The 23,668-nt window shown below is 46.4% G+C and overlaps 1 protein-coding gene across 1 annotated transcript in view; it reads right to left on the bottom strand.

The window, feature by feature from the left end:
- Positions 1-23,668, bottom strand: part of LOC147701189 (uncharacterized) — a 170,759-nt gene that overhangs the window by 78,511 nt on the left and 68,580 nt on the right. Inside the window, exons 5-6 of the mRNA XM_086929315.1 lie at positions 19,512-20,255; positions 19,179-19,406 (exon numbers count right to left, since the gene is read on the bottom strand). Of these exons, the coding sequence (XP_086785441.1) occupies positions 19,179-19,406; positions 19,512-20,255 (972 nt within the window). The remainder of the gene's footprint in view (positions 1-19,178; positions 19,407-19,511; positions 20,256-23,668) is intronic.

Consider the following 23,668-nt stretch of genomic DNA (forward strand, 5'->3'; position numbering starts at 1 on the left):
ATGTTAAGATTCTTTTTTATCTGCTCCTCATTGGTCTAATCAACTGATCACTTTCAATAATATGCCTATCTATTGAAAAACCTTGGGACAACAAGGTATGATTTGGGTTCAAGATTTATTTCTTTAACTCAATTCCAAGTACATTTCAAGCGTCCACGTTCTTTTTTGCATAAATTCTGTAATCTTTTAGGAATTGTTTTAGATGTCCTGTACTCTGTTCCAGCCTATGCTCCTACATCTGTCCTTGCTGTCTCATTTTTTCAGTTGCCTACGCTTAATCTTAAAGCTTCCATTATCTATAAATATTTTTTCACCCCAGATCTTTCTCGGGCTAAAACTAAGATTGAGCTTAGTTGGGAAACAGATTTAGGATATGCCTGGCTTATATCAATCTGGAACAAAAATCAACCTAGGATGTTAAAACTTTGTAGATTTGCCTACCCTACGCAGTCTTTTTGTTTCCTATATCATTTACTGTACTATACCCCTGTATTTATAGCCAGTTGTTCATACACCCAGAGTCAAACTTGTTGTCCATGTGGACATTCTCAAGGTGATCTGATGCACCTTCTTTTTTATGCACAACTCCCCCCCCCCCCCCACACTGTGACTTTTTGGAAGAAGTTTTGGCCACAACATACTTTAATTGGCAATTTATAATGTCTTATTTCACCATCCTTGATATTTTTTTCAGTAGCATATCTAATGTTCCCTTAAGTTCACACAAGAGGGAATTGTTTGACCGTATGCTGGCTTTTGCTTTTCAACAACTTACACTTCATTGGAAATGTGCAACTAATCTTTCATTTAAAGCTTAGTGGTGTAATGTTTGTCATTACCATCATCTGGATGTTACCAACTAATTTAAAATCTAACAAAGTAAACCACCTGGGAAACAAAAAGATGAGATCTGGGAAGCTGAGAACAATTCCACCTAGAACCACTAGGAAGAAAGTCAAGACTAAATCGCCCGCTCACCTTCAACAAACAGGCCCACTTCCCAGTTTAACATTCCCTACCTATTCAATTTTTGGAACACTGAAACCTTCCGGGAAGTTTGCATTCATAAAGGACCCAATGTCGGTGATTTACTCTATGCCGGCAACCCCAAATGGTCTACAAAAACCTATGACGCCGGACACTTGTAATACAAAGTCTGAGAAAACGGACATGACGGTTCCTAAACCAGTCTCAAGCATAACGCCGAACGGAGTTGAATTGAAGCACAATTGCGTGGTTCTAACTCATGACACAAATACACGCATGATGCAATGTCAAGCCCAAGTCCATAGGAATAATACTACATCCAACCCGCCAAAAGGACTTGACGATGAGAATTCATTAACAACAATGCCAGCATCAAAAAGTTCCCTGGACACCTCTCAGGAAGGACACACAAGCAAAGTAATACCCAACAACAGTGGAACAAACTTACCCATGATTGAAAGTAAGTGTTCAGTAAGCACAAGGGATAGTCCTTGCGAGAGGAATAGCCCTCGCAAAATCAATTTGAGCGACTCCCTAGACAAGGCTCACCCTAATAACCATTCAACTCCAAGACCGGTTCCACGCTCAAATAAAGATTTAAAATCTAGTACAGTAAAAACAAAAGACCAAAATCTGGTATGGAAACCACACATAATAATAAATAACAATGAAAACATTGCAAGGCACAGGAACTGTTCATCCATTAATGCAACTAGAAGTGATATGGACCAAACCAGTACAAGCGACAAATTACTTCTTGCCGCACTGGAGGACCAAGTAATAACGATTCATGACTCACAGTCAGAAGTTTCATTAAATACAGGTCGAATGAACAAAAGCAAAATAAAGACCCTTAGTAGAACGAAACCGGCATCAGATAACAAAATACTTACATATGCAAGACCTTGTGACAAGGATGGTCCAAAGAAAGCATCCATATTAGAAATATCAAGCTTATCTTCACCAGACACTGCATCAATAGTAAGCAACCCAAAACTTGAACAATATGGTACCCAGTCAATGAAACAAGAAACATTGTTCAGCGAACAGGCACAGCTGGATATCTGTACTAGTCAAAATAAAGACCACAGCAACCAACCAGAAGTTGAACAGGACGTAAAAAGCAAACTAGAAGCCATTTTGACTCTCCACAGCGCGCTGGGGTGCATATTGGAAACGTCCATAAAAACCTTCAATATGCAATCAGATAAACTTGACATACAAATATACTTAATGGGCTCAATAGCTGAACATATAGCTGGCATAAATAAAAAACTTGACACTATGGCTGGAACATTTAACAGCTTCATGGAGCAAGTTTGCCCAAGTATGCCAACCCAGCCGTGCACCTGTTATCCAATACTGGACAAACTGCAGGACTTGCCGCGCTTACTAAAGGATATCCTGAAGGAATGTAAGCAGGCAATTCAATCTACTAACAATATCCAACCAAGTGGCGATTTGATCTCCTTTGACCATCAAGTGACACAACCAAGCGATGTAAGCAAGTCTAGGAACGTAGAGGCAGCCCACAAGGCTGCTCCTCTACAACAGCTGACAGAAGGAAATGATAATCAAACCAACTCAGGCATAATAATAGATGAAGGAATGGGTAACTCAAATGTAAAATCCAACATTCTCTTGATAGGTCAACCCACCACCACTAAAACCCCCACAATTGATCAAACTACCAAAATTGACAATGGGACAAGACTTACCAAACGTCAGAAAAAAAGGGCCAGAAAAAACAGATATCAACAACCTAGATGCGAACCTGAAAACAAACAGATCATAGCAAACTTCCCTATTTTTGACCAAGCCAAATCAAAAGTAAAAAGCAGGACTGTCACCAAAAATGATTCACCACAGTTGACGATAATGAAAGACAAAAAATATAACGATCAGAAGAATGCACCTGACTGCAGGACAGAAACTCTTAGCAAACAAGCACAGAAAAACTTGTCCAGCAGACTCCCATATGCAGCAGTAGCCACCTCCCCAAAAGTCTTGGATACAGGGAACCTTCCAATTACTGACCAATGTAATTCTATAGGATCAAGTTCCTCCTTTGATCAAGGAGTCAGCCTTAAAGGTCAATCAAGTATGCCATTAATGACTTACCAATTCAAACTAGATAAACCTGATCTTGCCTCGACACAAAGTCCTAGTCTGCAGAGCACAAATAAGCGGCACCCAATATTAGAGAAAGAGCAAAACAATGGCAAACCTGGTAAATACAGACTTTACAGTCAGGTTACCAAAAAATCAACCAATAACGGCATAGCATCCCCAATTTTAACCACCACCACCAGTGCGGACATAGAAACTGACAGGCAACTGGCAACAAATGTTAATAGGAAAAATGTTGAACTCATCAAAGTTACCTTCCCCACCGACATAAAGGTAGTTAACGCTGAAACAACAAACAAAGTAAGGGGAAGAGACCACCCTGAGAATCCGGTCGACGCAAATGAGTGCTTAGCAGCAATGAGGCATACAACAAGCGTGGAACAAGAAGAAAAAACATTAACTATACCACAAATACGACCCCAGAATGGTGCACATCATTTACTCAAAAACTATCACACCGTTAACATAATAGACACTGGAAGTCGCATGCAAACGAAACAATGTCAAACCGTTAAAACTTGTGACAATTCGCAAACGATAAAGGAGGAAACCACTAACATAGGGAAACTTCTCTTTATCCCCGAATATGAGCTACAAGGCTCACAAGATTACCTAAACCGAGGGAACATACTTCGTTTAACATCAGCAATCCCAAGCCTTGGTCACCTCACCTCAGCAGATCTTCTCTCGGTTGAGTTTATAACAACGAATGACGAGGCAAAAAAAGAATGCACGGTTACAACATGGAGGGACGCAAGAATAGTGACCCATATTCTCTCCGAGACGGCTAAATTTAAGAAATGGGGAATCGTTCTGAAGGAAGTGGCCAAGGCAGCGTATCCGTCCCCGCTCCTAAAAAGGAGCCACGAGATCGTAAATCAAGTAAGGACGAATCGACCAACGCGCTCAGTCCTTCAAGGTGCTAGGGGACCCGAAGTAGCTGAGTGTGAGCACCTATGGCCGCAATCGTCATCCCCCAATTGAATCTCCCGCAAGTCAACTAATACCGAAAGACATGTCATAAAGGTACTCTCTTGGAATATTGCGGGCGCAAAACACATTGTAAACAAAAATGGCAAATCTGCCACCTGGGCTCCATACGCAATAATAGCCCTACAAGAAACGTGGCTAATCGAACCAATTGACATACCAGGCCGGCTATGCTATCATGTAAGTGCGACCCGCCCACAACGCTTCGGGCGAGCTAGTGGGGGCCTCTCCATCTATATTTCAACAGCCTTAAACATCAAAGCATCACAACTGGCTGCAACAACGGCGGACATGCAAATTCTAAAATTGGAAAGTACGATAAGGGCCATAACCAGAACTTTAATTTTAATAAACACATATGTTAATCCAAAAAAAACTTCCAAAAAAGCACTCTTCCAACGTATAATACCAGTGGTCTCAAATATGCGTTTGGAACACCCCAACTGGGAGATAATTCTCACTGGTGATTTTAACTCTAATCTACTACAAGAATCAGAAGATGAAACTAACATCAACACAGCTAATGAAATTTGGAATGTCATGCCGCAGGTGATTCCTCAAGTTAGGAAGAGGGACAAGGAGGGCAAACAATTCATGTGGGATCTAGAAAATCTTGGCCTAAGGGTACTAAATGGAAGATCTAACCAAGATAACCCCCCCTCCATGACCTACACAGGTTACAACGCAAGTTCCATTCTGGACTACATGTTAGTCACATTACCCCTGTTAAGTCAAGTACAAGACTTCCACATAATTTGCTCCTTGGACAGTGACCATTCAATGCAACATCTTGAGATTAGGACGGGCATAACTAAACACGCTCCAGCGTCCATGTTACCAGGCAGCACCACTACCATTAACCTGAAGCGGCTTAAGTGGACGAGCAAATCCCTCCCTCAAATAGCTAATGATGCTAAGAACTTATTACAAGCGCTCCTTATAGAGAACGTTCTGAGCCCAGAAATTTGGAGTGACTATTTAAAACAACTCCCGAGGACCAGTACAAACAACAAAACCAAAACTCCTCTCAAATTTAACGTCAGATTCAATAGCTCAGCGCGATCATTAAGGAGGCACTTGAAAAAATTAACGCATCGAGTACATGGTCAAACCCAAAATTCCAGCATTTGGGAAGCAGTACGTAAGGCCAGGAAACAATATAAGAAATTAATATGGACTGAAAAGCAAAATCTTGTAAATGAATTCTGGTCAAAATTACTGCATAATATAAAGAGAGCAGACTCGAGGGCGTTCTGGTTACAAGTTAACTCCGTAAACCGGACAGCTCAACCAATAAGTATGACCTGTATAACCGAACCGGAATGGACCCAACACATAACGGATACATTTTCAATAAATAAATGGAAGACACCGACAACTTTGCTTAGCAAAGTAACAGATAAATCAGTGGGAGAACACATCGCCCAAGTCCATCAAGGGGACCGCCTAAAAGCTTGTGAAAGCTTGGCACCAAACTCCAGGCAAGACGAAGAGCAAAGCATACTAAAAATAATCAAGAAAAGTAGGCAAGATAGCGCCCCTGGTCCAAACGGCGTTCCGCAAGCCATCTATAAGGAGGACCCACAGTACTGGGCTAGTAAATTCAATTCGCTCTTTCGAACAGTAAACAACACAGGTGGTATACCAGAGAGCTGGAGGGGGGCGATCATAACTCCAATCTACAAAGGCGGAGATCGTAAAGTTCCAAATAACTACCGTCTGATCGCCCTCATCGACGCCGAAGCAAAATACTACGCGTCAATGATACTAGCAGACCTGGCCCAATGGTCAGATAAGAACAACAAAATACCACTGAATCAGTCTGGGTTCCGCCGTGGCATGGGAACAATGACGAATGCTATGGCCCTATGCCTGATCGCAGAGAAAAGCCTACACAACCACCAGGAGCTCTACATCTGTTTTGTGGACTTCAAGGCGGCATTTGACCGCGTCAACAGGCAATTGCTATGGGCAAAACTAAAAAAACTGGGCCTACCGGACTCTATTCTCTTGCCCATCATTAACCTGTACACTGACACCTGGATGCAGGTAAAAATTGACAATGGGCATTGCTTAACCCGGAAGATCAACACTGCCGACGGTCTAAAGCAAGGCTGTGTTTTGGCCCCACATCTATTTAATCTATTTATGGGTGATCTGACAGAAAGCCTGGACAAGGTCAACGCACATCCTCCCCAGTTAAGTAGCCTCCGTGTAACGCACTTATCGTACGCGGACGATGTGGTATTGCTGAGCCAGACAAAAATTGGCCTCCAACGCCTACTGCATGACATGTCCGATTATACAAAAAAGAACCTGTTAACCATAAACATCAGGAAAACAAAGGTAATGCTCATAACGCGACGACGCAAAACTTCACCAAACTTCCGAATAAACAATGATCAACTGGAAGTGGTAAATAGCTATAAGTACCTGGGGGTACATTTAGACAACCGTCTCAACTTCCAAGTGCACTTTAAGGACATGGAAAAAAAAGGGTCCACCTTACTGCACGCTTTCACTAGTTTGGCAGCAGAGCTAAAAGGTCCTCTTGTCTCCCCCTTGCTAACCGCAATGAAATCAAAACTGTTACCCACAATAGCATATGGGAGTGTATTACATCATGGGAAAAGTGCTACTCTCTTAGACAAAATACAAACTAAAGTCTATAAACGGGTCTTTTCCCTACCGAACAGCTCCTCACCAGCGCAAGTAAGACTTGAATTTGGATTACAATCTCAAGTACTACTGAAAAAATATGAGGCTATCAAATTCTGGTACAACGTTTGGAGGAACAAGGAGAACAAAATGAATGGGGCATTGTGGGAAGCAATCCACACAAACCCGAGCACGCAAAGTACCTAAAACTCTCACTAGATACAACCGAGCTGGGACCATTGTGGGAAACAAAACTGCCAGTTTCTTCGTTCAAACAAGCGGTCGTGAGGATCGCCAAGAAACACTCGTTTCTCAACGACAAAATAACCTTCAGCGCCCGGACCCACGCCTGGATGACCATCAAATCATACATAAAGCCCATACCAGCAGCTTATTTAGACATTGCTTTCTCGTTTTTTATCAAATGTAAATTTCTTCAATTAAGGCTGGGTAACCTCCCAACAAGATTTGATCAACCAAAATGGAAACCACAAGAATCAACGGAATGTGACCTTTGTGGCGCAGGTAAACAAGACATTATTCATATAGTTTGCATCTGTCCGACTATGTATCAAGGTCGGCGGTATTGGCTAAAGGACAAGCTCAATGAGCAAGGAGTTCGTACCTGCCGGACAGCGATAATCCAAATCTTATGCACTGCGGATCCTCAACTGATTTGTAGATCAGTTAAATTCCTGGACAGTTTCGTGGAAAAACGAGACCTATTGTCACAGGCCCGACCTTCATCTTGACTAAAGAACCCTGTTTCCAAAGACAATTAGTGTCCTGAATAATTTCACTGAAACTCACGACTGTCTTTTGGACACTTAGAATTCATACTTTTTCTCTCTTTTATATAGTTAAAAGTTCATTTTAAACATTGTGGAATTGTATATATTGTAATGGTTTTAATTAACCAACAATAAAGAACTACTTTACTTTGTTGCTTTTGCTCTATTGTGTTGACCAAATGTTAACAGACAGTTTTTTTTTATCTCTGTTCTACTTTGCTAAATTTATTTTTACTGTTTTTTCTTTTCTAATTATCATGCATATGTTTTAATCTTTATATATTTGATCATGTGATGCATGTTACTATGCGATCTCCAATTGTTAACATTATCTTTTCCTTGTTCTCTTTCTTCCTTTCCATCCCATTTTATTTTCCCTATGTTATTACTTAAAATTTTAAACAGCTTTATTTTATGTCATCCAGTTTACAGACTTTATATTTCTTTCTGATATGTGTATTACTCATCTTAATCTTTTTGGGTTTTTAATACAGCTGCTTAAACTTAAAAAAAGGGCGCAGATGAAATTTGTGTGTGGTGCAATTCTTTTTAGCGCCTTGGACGCATATATGAAATTTGAAATAGCTGCTAGTTGCTGCGGGGGTGACCCACTTGTGGGACACCCCCGCGCCGCACGGCCACCAGCTGCTGCGTGTGCCCCCTGCCTGCCCTCTGACTCGCTGCTGCCTCGTTTCCCGGCTGCCGCCGCTGCGAGTGTTTTTTTGCCTTTGTTTTGACGGTATATTGTGCTTGCTTAAGTTTAACCTTCTTTTTCCCCGGTTTTAACGTTTATTTGTGCTTGTTTGGTTGTATTCTCCGTGCCTGCTCTCCTTCCTTGTTGTCCGCCTACCTCGTCGCCCCCCGCCCTCCCTTCCCGCCACCGCCGCTTGTCCCCGCCCCTTTTTGCCTTCTGTAACCCTCCCCGCTCCCGCCTCCCAGCTGCCCCGCCCACCCGCGCACTTGGCCTTAAATGGCGACCGTGCGACGCAGGTGAGTGTGACCCACTTGTGGGACACCCCCGCGCCGCACGGCCACCAGCTGCTGCGTGTGCCCCCTGCCTGCCCTCTGACTCGCTGCTGCCTCGTTTCCCGGCTGCCGCCGCTGCGAGTGTTTTTTTGCCTTTGTTTTGACGGTATATTGTGCTTGCTTAAGTTTAACCTTCTTTTTCCCCGGTTTTAACGTTTATTTGTGCTTGTTTGGTTGTATTCTCCGTGCCTGCTCTCCTTCCTTGTTGTCCGCCTACCTCGTCGCCCCCCGCCCTCCCTTCCCGCCACCGCCGCTTGTCCCCGCCCCTTTTTGCCTTCTGTAACCCTCCCCGCTCCCGCCTCCCAGCTGCCCCGCTCACCCGCGCACTTGGCCTTAAATGGCGACCGTGCGACGCAGGTGAGTGTGACCCACTTGTGGGACACCCCCGCACCGCACGGCCACCAGCTGCTGCGTGTGCCCCCTGCCTGCCCTCTGACTCGCTGCTGCCTCGTTTCCCGGCTGCCGCCGCTGCGAGTGTTTTTTTGCCTTTGTTTTGACGGTATATTGTGCTTGCTTAAGTTTAACCTTCTTTTTCCCCGGTTTTAACGTTTATTTGTGCTTGTTTGGTTGTATTCTCCGTGCCTGCTCTCCTTCCTTGTTGTCCGCCTACCTCGTCGCCCCCCGCCCTCCCTTCCCGCCACCGCCGCTTGTCCCCGCCCCTTTTTGCCTTCTGTAACCCTCCCCGCTCCCGCCTCCCAGCTGCCCCGCCCACCCGCGCACTTCGCCTTAAATGGCGACCGTTCGAACGCGCAGCGGTAACGCGCAGCGGGCGCGCCGATTGTGCGCCGAAGGCGCGCCAAAGGTAAGCCCGTCTGCGCCCGTCCGCGACCGGACCGCGCCCTGCGCCAGGACCCCTGGACCTCGTCCTCGAAGACCCCGGCCTACCCGCCTGACGTACTCTGCCGCCACCCTCTCCGCTCTCAACACCGGCCGACTCCCAGAATGCCACCAAGCCACTCCAAGACGCACCCACGGACCCTTCAGCTGCCACGCCTGCAAGTTCACCTGCATCCGGACCTGCCTCGCACCAGCACCTGCCAAGCCGAACACCAGCAGCACCCACCTCAAGTGCATCCTGATCGACACCCGCTCCGTCCACAGACATGCCATCGAACTCTGGAACCTCCTCGACACCACAGCTCCAGACGTTGCCTTCCTCACGGAGACCTGGATGAACGCCTCTTCAGCTCCCGACATCGCCATCGCCATCCCAGAGGGCTACAAGATCGTCCGGAGGGACCGAAACGCCAACCAGATGGGAGGAGGCATCGCCATCATCCACAGGAGCACCATCCGTCTCACGACCAGCACCGACAACACCCTGACCAGCGCCGAACACCTACATTTCCAGATCCACACCAACTCGAACACCACCCTCAGAGGCACCCTGATCTACCGACCCCCTGGACCACGCACGCAATTCAGCGAGGACATCGCCGACTTCGTCAGCCCGCATGCCCTCCCCTCCGCCGACTACATCCTCCTGGGAGACCTCAACTTCCACCTGGAGAACAACAACGACCACAACACCAGCACCCTGCTCGACAACCTCGCCAACCTGGGACTCAAGCAACTGGTGTCCACCCCCACCCACCTCGCCGGACACACACTCGACGCCGTCTTCTCATCCAGCACAGACATCGACTTCAGCCACGCCACAGAGCTTCAATGGACGGACCACAGCTGCGTCCATTTCACCTTCAAGAGAACGACGTCCCACCATCACCAGCAACAGACCGCCCGCAGAAGCTGGAACAAGATCACAGCAGACCAGCTCGCCACCTCCCTGAGCCAGCACCCTCCTGCCAGCTCAGCGAACCCCAGCCAGGCCGCCGACAACCTCACGAAGTGGATCAGCAACTGCGCGGACGAACTCGCCCCGCTGAGGACCCCGCCTAGCAGACCCGGCAGCAAGAAGGCCCCATGGTTCACCGACGAACTCAAGAGCTCCAAGAAGAACTGCCGAGCCCTCGAGAAAGTCTGGAAAAGGGAACCGACACCGGACAACAGGACCTCCTACAAACTTGCCACCCGGAAACACCACCAGCTGATCCGCGCCGCCAAGAAAACAGCATTCAAGGACCGGTTGGACAACAACGCACACAACTGCAAGGAACTCTTCAACATCGTGAAAGAGCTTTCCAACCCCAGCGCAGGAAACAACGACATCACCCCATCGCAAGACCTCTGCAACTCCCTCGCCTCATACTTCCACAACAAGATCACAGACATACACAGCAGTTTCAACAACCAACCAACGCACACCATGACCGACCAACCACCCCCCCCCCACCACCACCCTCCACGCCTGGACCCCGATCAGCACCGAAGACACCATCCGCACGATGAACTCCATCCACTCCGGATCACCGACCGACCCCTGCCCTCACCACGTCTTCAACAGGGCCGACGCTGTCATCGCACCCCACCTGCAAGACATCATCAACACCTCCTTCGACACCGCCATCTTCCCTGAGAGCTGGAAACACGCCGAACTCAGCGCTCTACTCAAGAAACCAACAGCGGACCCCACCGACCTCAAGAATTATCGCCCCATCTCGCTTCTCCCGTTTCCAGCCAAAGTCATCGAGAAGACCGTCAACAAGCAGATGGCCGCCTTCCTCGAGACGAACGGATCCCTCGACCCCTCACAGTCCGGCTTCCGAGCCAAACACAGCACCGAGACCGCCCTCATCGCCGCCACCGATGACATCCGAGCCCTGATGGACAATGGAGAAACAGCGGCCCTCATCCTCCTAGACCTCTCCGCGGCTTTCGACACGGTCTGCCACCGCACCCTAGTACGGCGCCTCAGCAACATCGGAATCCAGGACAAGGCGCTGGAATGGATCATCTCCTTCCTCGACGGAAGAACACAGAGAGTCCGCCTACCACCGTACAAGTCAGAGGCCTCCGAAGTCATCTGCGGCGTCCCCCAAGGATCATCCCTGAGCCCCACCCTCTTCAACGTCTACATGAGCCCCCTCGCGGCCATCGTACGCAAACACCACCTCAGCATAATCTCCTACGCCGACGACACCCAGCTGATCCTCTCCCTGACCAACGAACCCACCGCCGCCAGAGCCAACCTACACGAAGGGATGAAAGAGGTAGCTGAGTGGATGACGACCAGCCGCCTGAAACTGAACTCGGACAAGACGGAGGTCCTCATCCTGGGCTCCTCACCCTCCGCCTGGGACGACTCCTGGTGGCCTCCCGCCCTGGGCACCGCACCCAAACCGACAGACCATGCACGAAACCTGGGCTTCATCCTGGACTCCTCCCTCTCCATGACCAGGCAAGTCAACACCGTCTCCTCGGCGTGCTTCAACATCCTACGCATGCTACGGAAGATCTTCTGGTGGATCCCCACAGAGACCAGGAAGACCGTCACCCAGGCCCTCGTCACCAGCCGTCTGGACTACGGTAACGCCCTCTACGCCGGTACCACCGCCAAGCTCCAGAAGAGACTCCAGCGGATCCAAAACGCCTCAGCCAGACTCATCCTCGACATCCCACGATCCAGCCACATCTCCGGACATCTGAGAGACCTTCACTGGCTCCCCGTCAACAAGAGAATCACCTTCCGCCTCCTCACCCACGCACACAAAGCCCTGCACGACCAAGGCCCGAGCTACCTCAACAGCCGAGTCAACTTCTACGCTCCCAGACGCCACCTCCGATCAGCCAACCACGCCCTCGCCGCCGTCCCCCGCATCCGAAGAGCGACTACAGGAGGAAGGTCCTTCTCCTACCTGGCCGCCAAGACCTGGAACTCCCTCCCGTCCGACCTGCGCCTGACCCAAGACCACCTCTCCTTCAGAAAGAAGCTGAAGACCTGGCTGTTCGAGCAGTAGCGGCACCCCCCCCCCCCCAGCGCCTTGAGACCCTACGGGTATGTAGCGCGCTTTATAAGTGTCACTGATTGATTGATTGATAGTTAATAAATGGTTTGCTGACAGCAGAGATTGGAAACGCAGTGCAGTAATTGCGTCTTTGGGTTTCCGAGCTCTGTTGTCAGTAAAAAGTGCATTATCTGTGAGAAATATGAAGTAAACGTATGGACTTAAGATACCGAAGAGAAGTGCAAAGTCCTCTTCTGTGCTGGCGGGGAACATAAAACAAGATTGTGCTACATACACCCTTGAAGCTCGGCTATTATCTACACCATTGAAACCCTTCATGACATGTCCACTGGAAAAGAGAGCTCAAAACGCTAGTAAACACCATTTTTGCTCATTTTAGACAGCTACCTGGCTTAAGATGTGCATCTTTGTCATACTATGATGGGTTGGTGATTCTTTTTAAATAATGTTATCAGCTGTAAAACTAACAATCGGATGAGAGTGAAATTTTTTTTTCAAAAGTCCTTTTTCCAGTGCCAGGCAATGCTTGTGGTTATATCAGTGAAATCAACTGGAAAACAAACAGCAAACCAGTCCATACAGAACACCCAGAAACAGCCAAAAATCAAGCTACACCTCGACTTGACTTCATGGTTCAAGGCTTCCCAAAGACAGCGCTGGTTGATCAGCTATTTTTTAACTTTATGGGTTGTTTCCCTGTGGCATTGGAACATGCTACACCATTAGGTCAAGTCAACACGAGGGTGGATGGGACCTGGCAGAAGGTTTAGTCTGGCCTCAACATGGCGTTTGTTCATCTATGCTTCCAAGAGCCTAGTCCAGGATTTCCAGTTCTCTCTCTGACTATGCAGGCTGGAGAAATGCAATGAACTTCTAGCCAGGATGAAATGCTAGGCTCAGTTTCTGGCCAACAAATTGTTTGGCAACTTTTGGTCTTATCCAGTAGTAGCAGGTCAATGCCAGATTTAGAAGTGGAGGGTGGAGAGTCTCCAGAAGGCAACTTTGCCTCGTTTTGGTTTCCGGGGACATAAATTGTCTGGCTTACAAAAAAAAGGAAAAAATGCATCATGCACTGCCCTCTTCGGAGGGTGCTAAGGGTTGCAGGGCCTCCAGATGCCCTTCCTTATAGTCTCACTACAGATGTCAACATCATCCATTTAATTTGCAGCCACGTGGAAGAGACATTAGTTTTAAGGGAACGCCTGGGGCCAAGCATACAAGTTGTTGGATGACTGTTTCTCCAAGCATCTTCATCATTTCGACCATCCAAGGAATCTGGTGGTTGGTACACTTGGTGATGGTTTCAGGGGTTCTTGGACCGCTGGAGGCACTAGATCTTGGATGGATGAATGTTGGACATTGGGTAACAAAGGTAAACAACAAAATTCTCCTCTTGCGGAATATTCCAGGCCTTTGGTGATTCTCTTGTCAATGTTGGCAGGGGTTAAGTCCATGTTCAGGAAGCAGGTTGTTGACCGGACAGCCTTAAGGTGTTTTTCCCTCAGCTTTTTGCCTTCCTCCTTCACTTTTCTGACCTCACTTTTGCTGGCTTTAGGACTCTGCCCACTTTACCACTGCTAACCAGTGCTAAAGTGCCTGTGATCTCGTTCCTAAACATGGTAATATGGGTTCATCCCCAATTGGCATATTTAATTTACTTAGAAGTCCCTAGTAAAGTACCCTAGATGTGCCCAAGGCCTGTAAATTAAATGCTACTAGTGGACCTGCAGCACTTATTGCGCCACCCACTTAAACAGTCCTCTAACCACGGCTCTGGCCTGCCATTGTAGAATCTGTGTGGGCAGTTTACACTGTCATTATGACCTGGCAGGATAAACCTCTTGCCAGGCGCAAAGCTTTCCTTTTTATATATATATATATATAAGTCACCCCTAAGGTATGCCGCCCTGGACAACTGAGAGGGTATGTCGCAATATATTTAGAAGGCAAGACATACTTTAAGTTTGACATGTCCTGGTGGTAAAGAACCCTCAATTATGCCTCTTTGATATGCTAACATTGGTATTACTTTATTACATTTTATAAGTGAAATTTCCAATTGGGAAGAGATAAGACCCCCCCCAAGTCTAGTGTCTCTGGAATTCTAATTCAAAATCCTAATTTATGGTGAAGTTGGATTTTAAATTACAGTTTGGGAAATGCCAGTTTTAGAAATTTACTACATTCTTACTTTAGGCATTTGGTGCTTGCTGATTGTCTTGTTTGGTTGACAGCTGGGCTTTGTGTATTCCCCCTAGACAGCCACACACATTGGGAGCTTAGGTATCACTGGATGGGCCATTCTGGGAGGATGGGAGGGAGGAAATATATCAGGCACGGCACAGCCAAGTAAAAGCGGCGGGGGGTGTGGTGAGGGGGATTTGACTCACAATGACGAGGGAAACTTAAATAACCAGGGTTATCTTTTTTTATTTAAGTTTCCCTCATCGAATGTATGTCCAATCCCCCCTCCATTCCGCCTCCCTCCCCCACCGTTCTTACCTGCTTGAGTTACGCCTGAGCTGGACCCAGCCTCAGTTACACCTGAATAGGCTGTGTCCTGTCCCCAAACAAGGGGCTGTGCTGCTTATAGGACTGCCACTCTACTGGACTGCTGCTTTGCTGGACCCTGTCTTACTGTGTGACCCTCCTGCCTGCTGTTCTCCTGTCTGGGTGAGAAGGACTGGACCTGCATCACTTGAACCCAGAGTGACTCTAAGGGCTAGCTGGCTGGCCTCATGATCTGAAGTCTTAGGAAGGTGAACAACTTCTAACTTATCTGCTTTTGCATCTGGACCCAGCCATCTGTGAGTGCTGTGACAAGTGGTGCCACCCCAGTTCTTGACCATTGGAAGTGAGGCCTAAGGTGCTTGCTTCAGCAAAACCCAGGGATCCCCTGTAGAACCAGTGCATTGGCGCCTCTGCACAAGGTCACCACATCTAAGTTGATGGCATCCTCGACGACAGCACCAAATCTCTGTATCACAGCTATTTATTCATCAGAATAAGCGCATAGACCTCACTGCATGGATTGACACCGACTCATCGCTTCGGTTGCGATCCACATCTTCTACGTTGACGCAACCAGGGTCAAGGTACTTTTGTTCAGCAGGCCTCACTGGGTCCCTGAATCTGACCCGTGCTCTATCGCGGTTGGCCTGAACTTTTGACTTTGTCCCGGTCTAGGAAGACCAGATATCCCAAGTAAGTACGTATTGCTGTTAAGCACTATTTCACAGTATATTCTTTAAAAATTCATATCTCAAGTTCTATTTATTGCATTTTTGATGCTTTGCTTTTGGTTTATTGATTAAATTATGTTTATTTTTCTAATGTGATGTGCAAACATTTTGTGTGGTGTTTTCAGTGTTTTCCTGTTTGATTGGTTGCAATGATAGTGTGTCAGATCATGTAATCCCTGGGATTTCTGATCAATGCTGCCATGTCCGATTGGACCTAACTCAGGATTTGCATTTCACTGGAGCTAAGTTCTATACAGCATTGGGGAATGTGTCCATGTCTCCAGATAGTGTTGTGCACTTCGGTTCACACTTTTTGTCTCTGCTTGCTTCACCTCAGAGAAGGATGCAGGTACAAGGGACCTCGCTTTAAAGGTCATAATGGTCCAATGTGCACAGACACATTTGGGCCCTGTGTCATGACATGTTCTGCACTGATGGGACCCGGCATCTCATTGGTATGACAGCATGTTTCCAGGGTTGAACACTGCCTATACGTTGAAAGGGTAGCTGGGACCTGCTCTTCCAGAGAGGGGATTTTCTCTTCCAGCATTGGATCTAGGGTTGGTGACCAAATATGCCTCAAGTTGTTACTTGGGTGCACCTCTTGGGCACCGCTTCACCACTCTGATTAGGGAGTCCGGGCTTGGGAGGAGTTGCATCACTACTCTACTTCAAAGGAACGTTCCTCTGTCCTTGTGCCCCCTCTGGTTTTCATGGAGTACATGGAGGGAAAGGTGGCACTTTGAGGACAAACAACCCTACCACTAAGCTTTAATTTAGCTGCCAAGTTTTAGGCCACATATGCTTAGCAAACTTATTTTCATGCCACGCTATTGCTTTAGGAGTAGGATGCGCATGTTAATATTGTTTAGCTCTTCTTCTTGGGATTTAGTTTGTACATTACGTACAAGGTTTAAAAACACAGTGCTCTGTTTTTCTCTACATCTCATAACATTCAGACATAACATGGGCCCAGCGCCTTGAGACCCTCTGGGTGAGTAGTGCGCTATATAAATGCTTTGATTGATTGACAGCTGCTGTTTTCAAGAAAGGCACTTCTTATCATATATATGGAGAAGTGCCCTTTGAACAACAGAGACGAGGATTTATACAGAGAGAAAGTTCTTGAAATGGGCGCCCAAGACTTGCGTAAACTGAGTTAATACCTGCAATGATACAGACCGCCTAACTACAATACCAGGTATGGGGTTCAGTGCTAATCCAAGAGATCACTGATTTGGGTCTGTGGTCACGTAATGAGGGTAGACTTAGACATTCATATCAGTCACCATGATAGGGCTTTTCTTTGAATATAGTTTGCTTGTAATGCTGATCACTTTGCTTAGTTGTATATGTTTTCTAATCGCAGCAAACCTGCTTCATAATGGACAAAGGTAGTTTCAATAAACATTGTACATTTTCCATAGTGTCTTTCCATTGTTTATTATGGACACATTAAAGGTGATGAACTTATTCTGAGGTTCCCTTTGGGACTAGAGGGCTGTGTCTAGGTTGCTACATTATATGTTACTCTGGAACACGACACAGCCACATCTCCGGACATCTGAGAGACCTGCATTGGCTCCCCGTCAACAAAAGAATCACCTTCCGCCTCCTCACCCACGCACACAAAGCCCTACACGATCAAGGCCCCAGCTACCTCAACAACCGCATCAACTTCTACGGTCCCAAACGACATCTCCGATCAGCCAGCCATGCCCTCGCCGCCGTCCCCCGCATCCGAAGAATGACAACGGGAGGAAGGTCCTTCTCCTACCTGGCTGCCAAGACCTGGAACTCCCTACCGACTGACCTGCGCCTGACCCATGACCACCTCTCCTTCAGGAAGAAGCTCAAGACCTGGCTATTCGAGCAGTAGCAGCACTACCCCCCCCCCCCTTGCGCCTTGAGACCCTCCGGGTAAGTAGTGCGCTATATAAATGCCTGTGATTGATTGATTGATTGATTGGAAGGTTCGGAATTTCAGGTAAGGCACTATAAGCTAGTTGGATTTGGACTCATAGGTACTGATGTGGTACGGAGACTCAGTCCCTACATTCTGACGTCCTGTGGTTCCAGGCACACTTCTCTTCCCAAACAGAATTGCTGCAACAGAAATACTTGCTTACTTATGATGCCTTCACTCAAATGCGTCCTTCCTCGTCCCAGGGCTAAGTAATCCCCTACCTCCCTTCTTGGTCTACAGCTTGTGGGCTTGTTTACAATGACAAGGATAGTTCTGGTTTGTGTTTCTTATTACAGAGCCTAACGAGAAGGATGCAGAGAAAAGAATAAACAGTTTTGTAGCTACAGAAGTGTCTGTCTGGTAGATTGCACACATGTAAGGTCTGGGATGAGGAAGTAGTAATAGAAGTACCAGTAAGTAATCTAGGTATTTTTTGCTAAACAAGGACCTAGGATCCAAGCCTCACCATCCTCCTAGCAGTTTCTGTCTTGCATCTCACTTACTACAATGGAGTTTACACACAGATAAACTACAGAGAACACAGAGCTTCATCATCCTACTTTTCCTTGGACTGAAAAGTCCTGATTACATCACTTAAGCTTTAAAATCAATCCACTGGTCATCGTTCAAACAAAGGGCTGAATTAAAAACCTTTTACACAAGTCTTTCCACTGGACACCTTACTGCCCAAGCAGACACCTATGATTTGCCTTCAAATACTGGCCACCAAAGACCCCACTGAAAGGTTTGGGGACAGACCACTTTGAACTTATGACTCCTCACACTGGAGATCTGTTCCATTGCTTCTTTTCATTGGGAATAACCCAGATAACTCTAGGGCTGCCTCTTCGGCACAGGTTTAGTCTTCAATAATTTTTTCATTCTGCCTTCAGTTTCTCCTCCACCTTTTTCTGTGTAACTATTGCTCTACTTTATACAATGATCTTCTGAATGTGTTATACAAACAACAACAAAAAATATTCCACAGTCAATGCAGAAATCTCTATTTCCTTTATATACATTGTCAGTAGCATTCTTTCATCTTTTAGTCAAAGAGCCAGTATTTTACCTCTGCTTATTTTGTGTAATCTGTTATGTACTGTTAGACTTATGGAGAGTGCCTAGCTAGCCAGAGGGCTACTTGCGCTGTTAGTTAGCTTCTGTTAGTTATCTACTCTGATTATCCGCATGTTGGCCAATCCTTTTAAATTCTGTGTATATTTGCTGACATTATTTCGCCTAAAGCATGGGGTACTGATAGTGGAAGTGACATCACTTGCCCTTTGTAAACAATTTATATCAAAGGTAGTGATGCCATGAAACATTTGACTGTCTTTTCCTCCCCTAAGCCTTAAGCATGTTAAGAAATCCTAATTATTGATAGACACGAATAAAAGATAACAGGTGCATTTGTTAAACCAGTGTGGATGCAAACCAATTCACAGGTGTACACCCAGTGTCATAGAATAATTTTAAAGTTTCGCTAAAAGATGCCACTGGTTATTCAAAAAACATACATTACCTCTGGGTCTTCTGGCTCTCCCTTTTCTTCTGCCAGCTCCTCTTCTTGCTCCTCTTCCACTTGTTCATCTCCCTCTGCCTTTTCCTCCTCTTCCACTTCCTCCTCTTCTACTTCCTCCTCTTCCACTTCCTCCTCCTCCTCTGCTTCTTCTTCCTCTTCTACTTCCTCCTCCTCCTCTTCCACTTGCTCTTCATCCTCAGCCTCTTCCTCCTCTTCTACTTGCTCCTCCTCTTCTAATTGTTCCTCTTCCTCTGCTGCTTCTTCCTCTTCTACTTCCTCCTCCTCTTCCTCTGCTTTTTCCTCCTCTTCCACTTCCTCCTCCTCCTCTTCCACTTGTTCCTCTTCCTCTGCTTTTTCCTCTTCTACTTCTTCCTCCTCCTCTTCCACTTGCTCCTCTTCCTCAACTTCTTCCTCCTCTGCTACTTGCTCCTCCTCTTCCACTTGTTCCTCTTCCTCTGCTGCTTCTCCCTCTTCTACTTCCTCCTCCTCTTCCACTTCCTCCTCCTCCTCTTCCACTTGCTCCTCTTCCTCAGTGTCTTCCTCCTCTTCTACTTGCCCCTCCTCTTCCACTTGTTCCTCTTCCTCTGCTTCTTGATCCTCTTCTACTTCCTCCTCCTCCTCTTCCACTAGCTCCTCTTCCTCAATGTCTTCCTCTTCTTCTACTTGCTCCTCCTCTTCCACTTGTTCCTCTTCCTCTGCTTCTTTTTCCTCTTCTACTTCCTCCTCCTCCTCTTCCACTTGCTCCTCTTCCTCAGTGTTTTCCTCCTCTTCTACTTGCTCCTCCTCTTCCACTTGTTCCTCTTCTTCTGCTTCTTGATCCTCTTCTACTTCCTCCTCCTCCTCTTCCACTAGCTCCGCTTCCTCAGTGTCTTCCTCTTCTTCTACTTGCTCCTCCTCTTCCACTTGCTTCTCTTCCTCAGTGTCTTCCTCCTGTTCTACTTGCTCCTTCTCTTCCGCTTGTTCTTCTTCCTCTACTCCTTCCTCCTCTTCTGGTTCCTCCTCCTCTTTCTCTTGTTGCTCAGCTTGCTCCTCTTCATCACTCTCTTCCTCCTCTTCTTCACGCTCCACTTTTGATGTCTGAAACAAAAAAAACAAATCAAGGAATCAGAGACAACTGAAAGTTTCATCTTCCTGTTGGTTTTACCTCTAATATACTTATCAATCACACAGTAACATCTGCCACAGATTCTAATGAGGAAATACTGAAAAGCACTTCTCTGTGGAAGAGGACATCAAGCAAATGAGCGTTAGTCAAGTGGAGTAACAGAAAATCAAATGTTAATCCTCTGACCTACATGGATTTAAAGTTTTTTAAATACAAAATTCCAAAGACTGACAAAACGAGAACAGAATTATTTTCAGTCAGGAAGTACAGAAACCAGAGATTATGCTTGATCACAAGTGATCAACAGGGGACTGCAGGTTCGTTAAATTCAATTGAGTGTTGTATATATTCTACAAGCTAATGTAAACATTTATACAAATGACACATTCAATAAAACTATTGCTTGTTCTGAATTTAGTGGGATAATATTCCCAGTACTAGAGCCAGGTGCTACGATTCTGCAAAATAGGATATTGTTTAAGTTGATATACTTTCATCAATGCTTTGATAGAAATCAATGCAAGCTTTAAACAATGAGGAGCAGAGCAGAGTAAAGCTATAGGATAGTTCCATAAAATCAAAAAGGGGCAGAAGTAAAGGTCATGAAAAGAAACAGGTCTGGGGGAAAGGGTTGTGAAAGAAGCACAGTGACAATGACAAGCCTCCACCTTGGTTGACTCAAAGGCCTTTATAAGCCTTGTTAGATTTGGGGGTCTCTAGTTGGCACAGGTAGGTACTTGTGACAAATAGGGACCCTTGCCTCTAGTCAGGGTAAGGAGGTACACTCCTAAAATAACCCCTGCTCACCCCCTAGGTAGCTTGGCACGAGCAGACAGCGTATCTCAGAGGCAGCGTGTAAAGCATTTGTGACCACACACAGTAATCAAGTGACAACACTACAGATGGACACCACACAAGTTGTATATTAAAAATAAGTATGTTTTATATAGATTAAACACAAGATCACAAACCACAAAAATCCACAAGACTGTACTTAAAATGGTAGGATTATCTAAGTTCCTTAAGATGTTAAAATGTGACACTTTGAGTCAAAGTACCTTAGGATGCGTAACGCAAGACAACGAAAGAGTTGCAGGGAAAGTGATGAGTCAGTTCCTTTCAAGCAGGAACGGTGATGCAATGGTTTCATACTGCGCTTCCGTGGCAGTGGGGAGAGCAACGCCGTGCTGCGATGACGATCCGGTGCGATGAAAATAAAGATGGCGTCTTCTTCTTAATGCGACACGCTTTTCCGATGATGCGAGATGTCTCGACTCGATGCGACAGCTGCAGCAGCGACACCCTTGTCCAGTGATGTGGCGACTGCGGCTTTGGCAGCGACACTCTTCTCCCTCGATGCAAGACGCTTCCGCTCGATGCGACAGCTACTGCAGCAACACCCTTTTTCAGAGATGCGATGACAGCGGCTGCGACGGCGGCACGCTTCTCTGCAGATGCGGGGTGCTTCTGCGGTGCAGTGCGACAGCTACAGCGGCGACACCCTTGTTCAGTGATGCAACAGCAGTGGCTGCGACACGCTTCTTCGATATTGCAAGACGTTTCTTGTGATGTGGTGCAATGCGACAGCTACAGCGTCGACATCCTCAATGCGATGGAAGCAGCTGCGACACGCTTCTTCTTTGTGGGTCACCCTTCCAGCTTCTTGCAACACACAGTCTCTCAGAAGGCCCACAACAGCTGCAGGCACTTTCAAAGAGTTCTTGGGGATCTAGTGGTTGATGTCTGTTGTCCTAGGGACTTCAGCAGGAAGCAAGCTCTTCTCTCAAGCTCTTGGATATTCTTTACAAGTTGAAATAAAGCAGAAACAGTTCCTTTCTCCTTCCTTTGGCAGTCAGGCAACCACTGCAGGTCAATACCCCAAGCAACACTTCAGCTTAGGGATAGTCTGTCCTCAGTTTCTTCAGGTTCCTCTCCTCAGCAAAGGTTTCTTCTTGTTTCCCTAAGTGATCTAAAGTTCAGGGGTTTGGGCCTCTTTTATACACTGTTTCTCTTTGTTCTCTGAAGGCTGAGAGGCCTTTGCCTTGTCCAAACCAGTTCTGGTCAGTCCTGGAGCACTTTATTGACATCATTCCTTCTTTCCTTTCACAGTGAAGGGAAGAGACATCAGACGCACCACTGGAGGTGGAGCCAGCTTTGTGGAGGGAAGGCACAGCCCTATTTAGGTCCCAGGTGCAACTCCTCCCACCCATCTAGATGCAGATCTCTCTATTCAGCACTGGGCTGACTACCCCATGTCTCCTGGCATCCCCCTGCCCCTGTCACTCAAACTCCAGACAAGGAATACACAACCTAGCAGAGGCAGGCTTGGATAGTTAGACAAGAAAATACATACTTTCTAAAAGTGGTATTTTCAAACACAGAATGTTAAAACCAACTTCACTAAAAAATGTATTTTATCATTCTGAGTTCAGGCATACTAAACTCTAATTTCTACCATGTTCCCTGAGTCAGTTAGGATTATAAAATGTAATAATCAAACAATTCTGGCCTATGGGGAACAGGGAGCCTTGCAATAGTGAAAACGAAAATGGCACTAGTTCACTATTAGGACATACCACACACAGGCTTGTCCTACCTTTTACCTACAATGCACCTTGCCCTGGGGCCTACCATAGGGGTGTCTGATATGAAGAAAAGGGAAGGGTTAGGGACTGGCAAGGGGGTGCACTTGCCCAGTCAGCATGGCAGTACCAGACTGCACATAGGCTTTGCAATGGCAGACCTGAGACACATTTTACAAGGCTGCTTCTGTGGGTGGCACAGCCAGTGCTGCAAGCCCACCAGCAGCATTTGGATTTACAAGCCCTGGACACACTCAGTGCATTGTACTAGGGTCTGACAAGTAAAGCAATCCAGCGAATCATGGAGTCACTAATCCATACATCAATTAACAATAGGGAGAGCATATGCACTTTAGCACTGATCAGCAGTGGTAAAGTGCCCAGAGTCATAAAACCAACAAAAACAGGTCAGACAAAATACAGAAGGAATGCAAAAGGTTCAGGGATGATCCTGCAAAAAGGGCCAAGTCCAACAAGCCTTTAAAAGACACTCTTGCTAGGAACCACTCCCAATCCAGCCAAGCCACCTCGGAGGGTACCTTTAAGACACTGCTTGCCAACAACCTTTGTCTGCACTTACATTTTAAACCTCTAAAACGTATGCAGAGAATGTGATATCTGGTGCTGATGAGAGTAAATAGCTCTGCATACAGTATTATCTTGTTCCAAAGTGGCAAAGACGATCTACCTTAAAACCAATCTATTATCAATGGTCATTTATATCTTGTGTCTTCTTTGCTAAACCAATAAACCATCATCTTTTTAACGTATCCAGGATGTGTGTATCATACTTGTTCGAGACA

The sequence above is a fragment of the Lissotriton vulgaris genome, chromosome 7 (assembly GCF_964263255.1).
Source record: "Lissotriton vulgaris chromosome 7, aLisVul1.2, whole genome shotgun sequence".
Lineage (NCBI taxonomy): Eukaryota > Metazoa > Chordata > Amphibia > Caudata > Salamandridae > Lissotriton > Lissotriton vulgaris.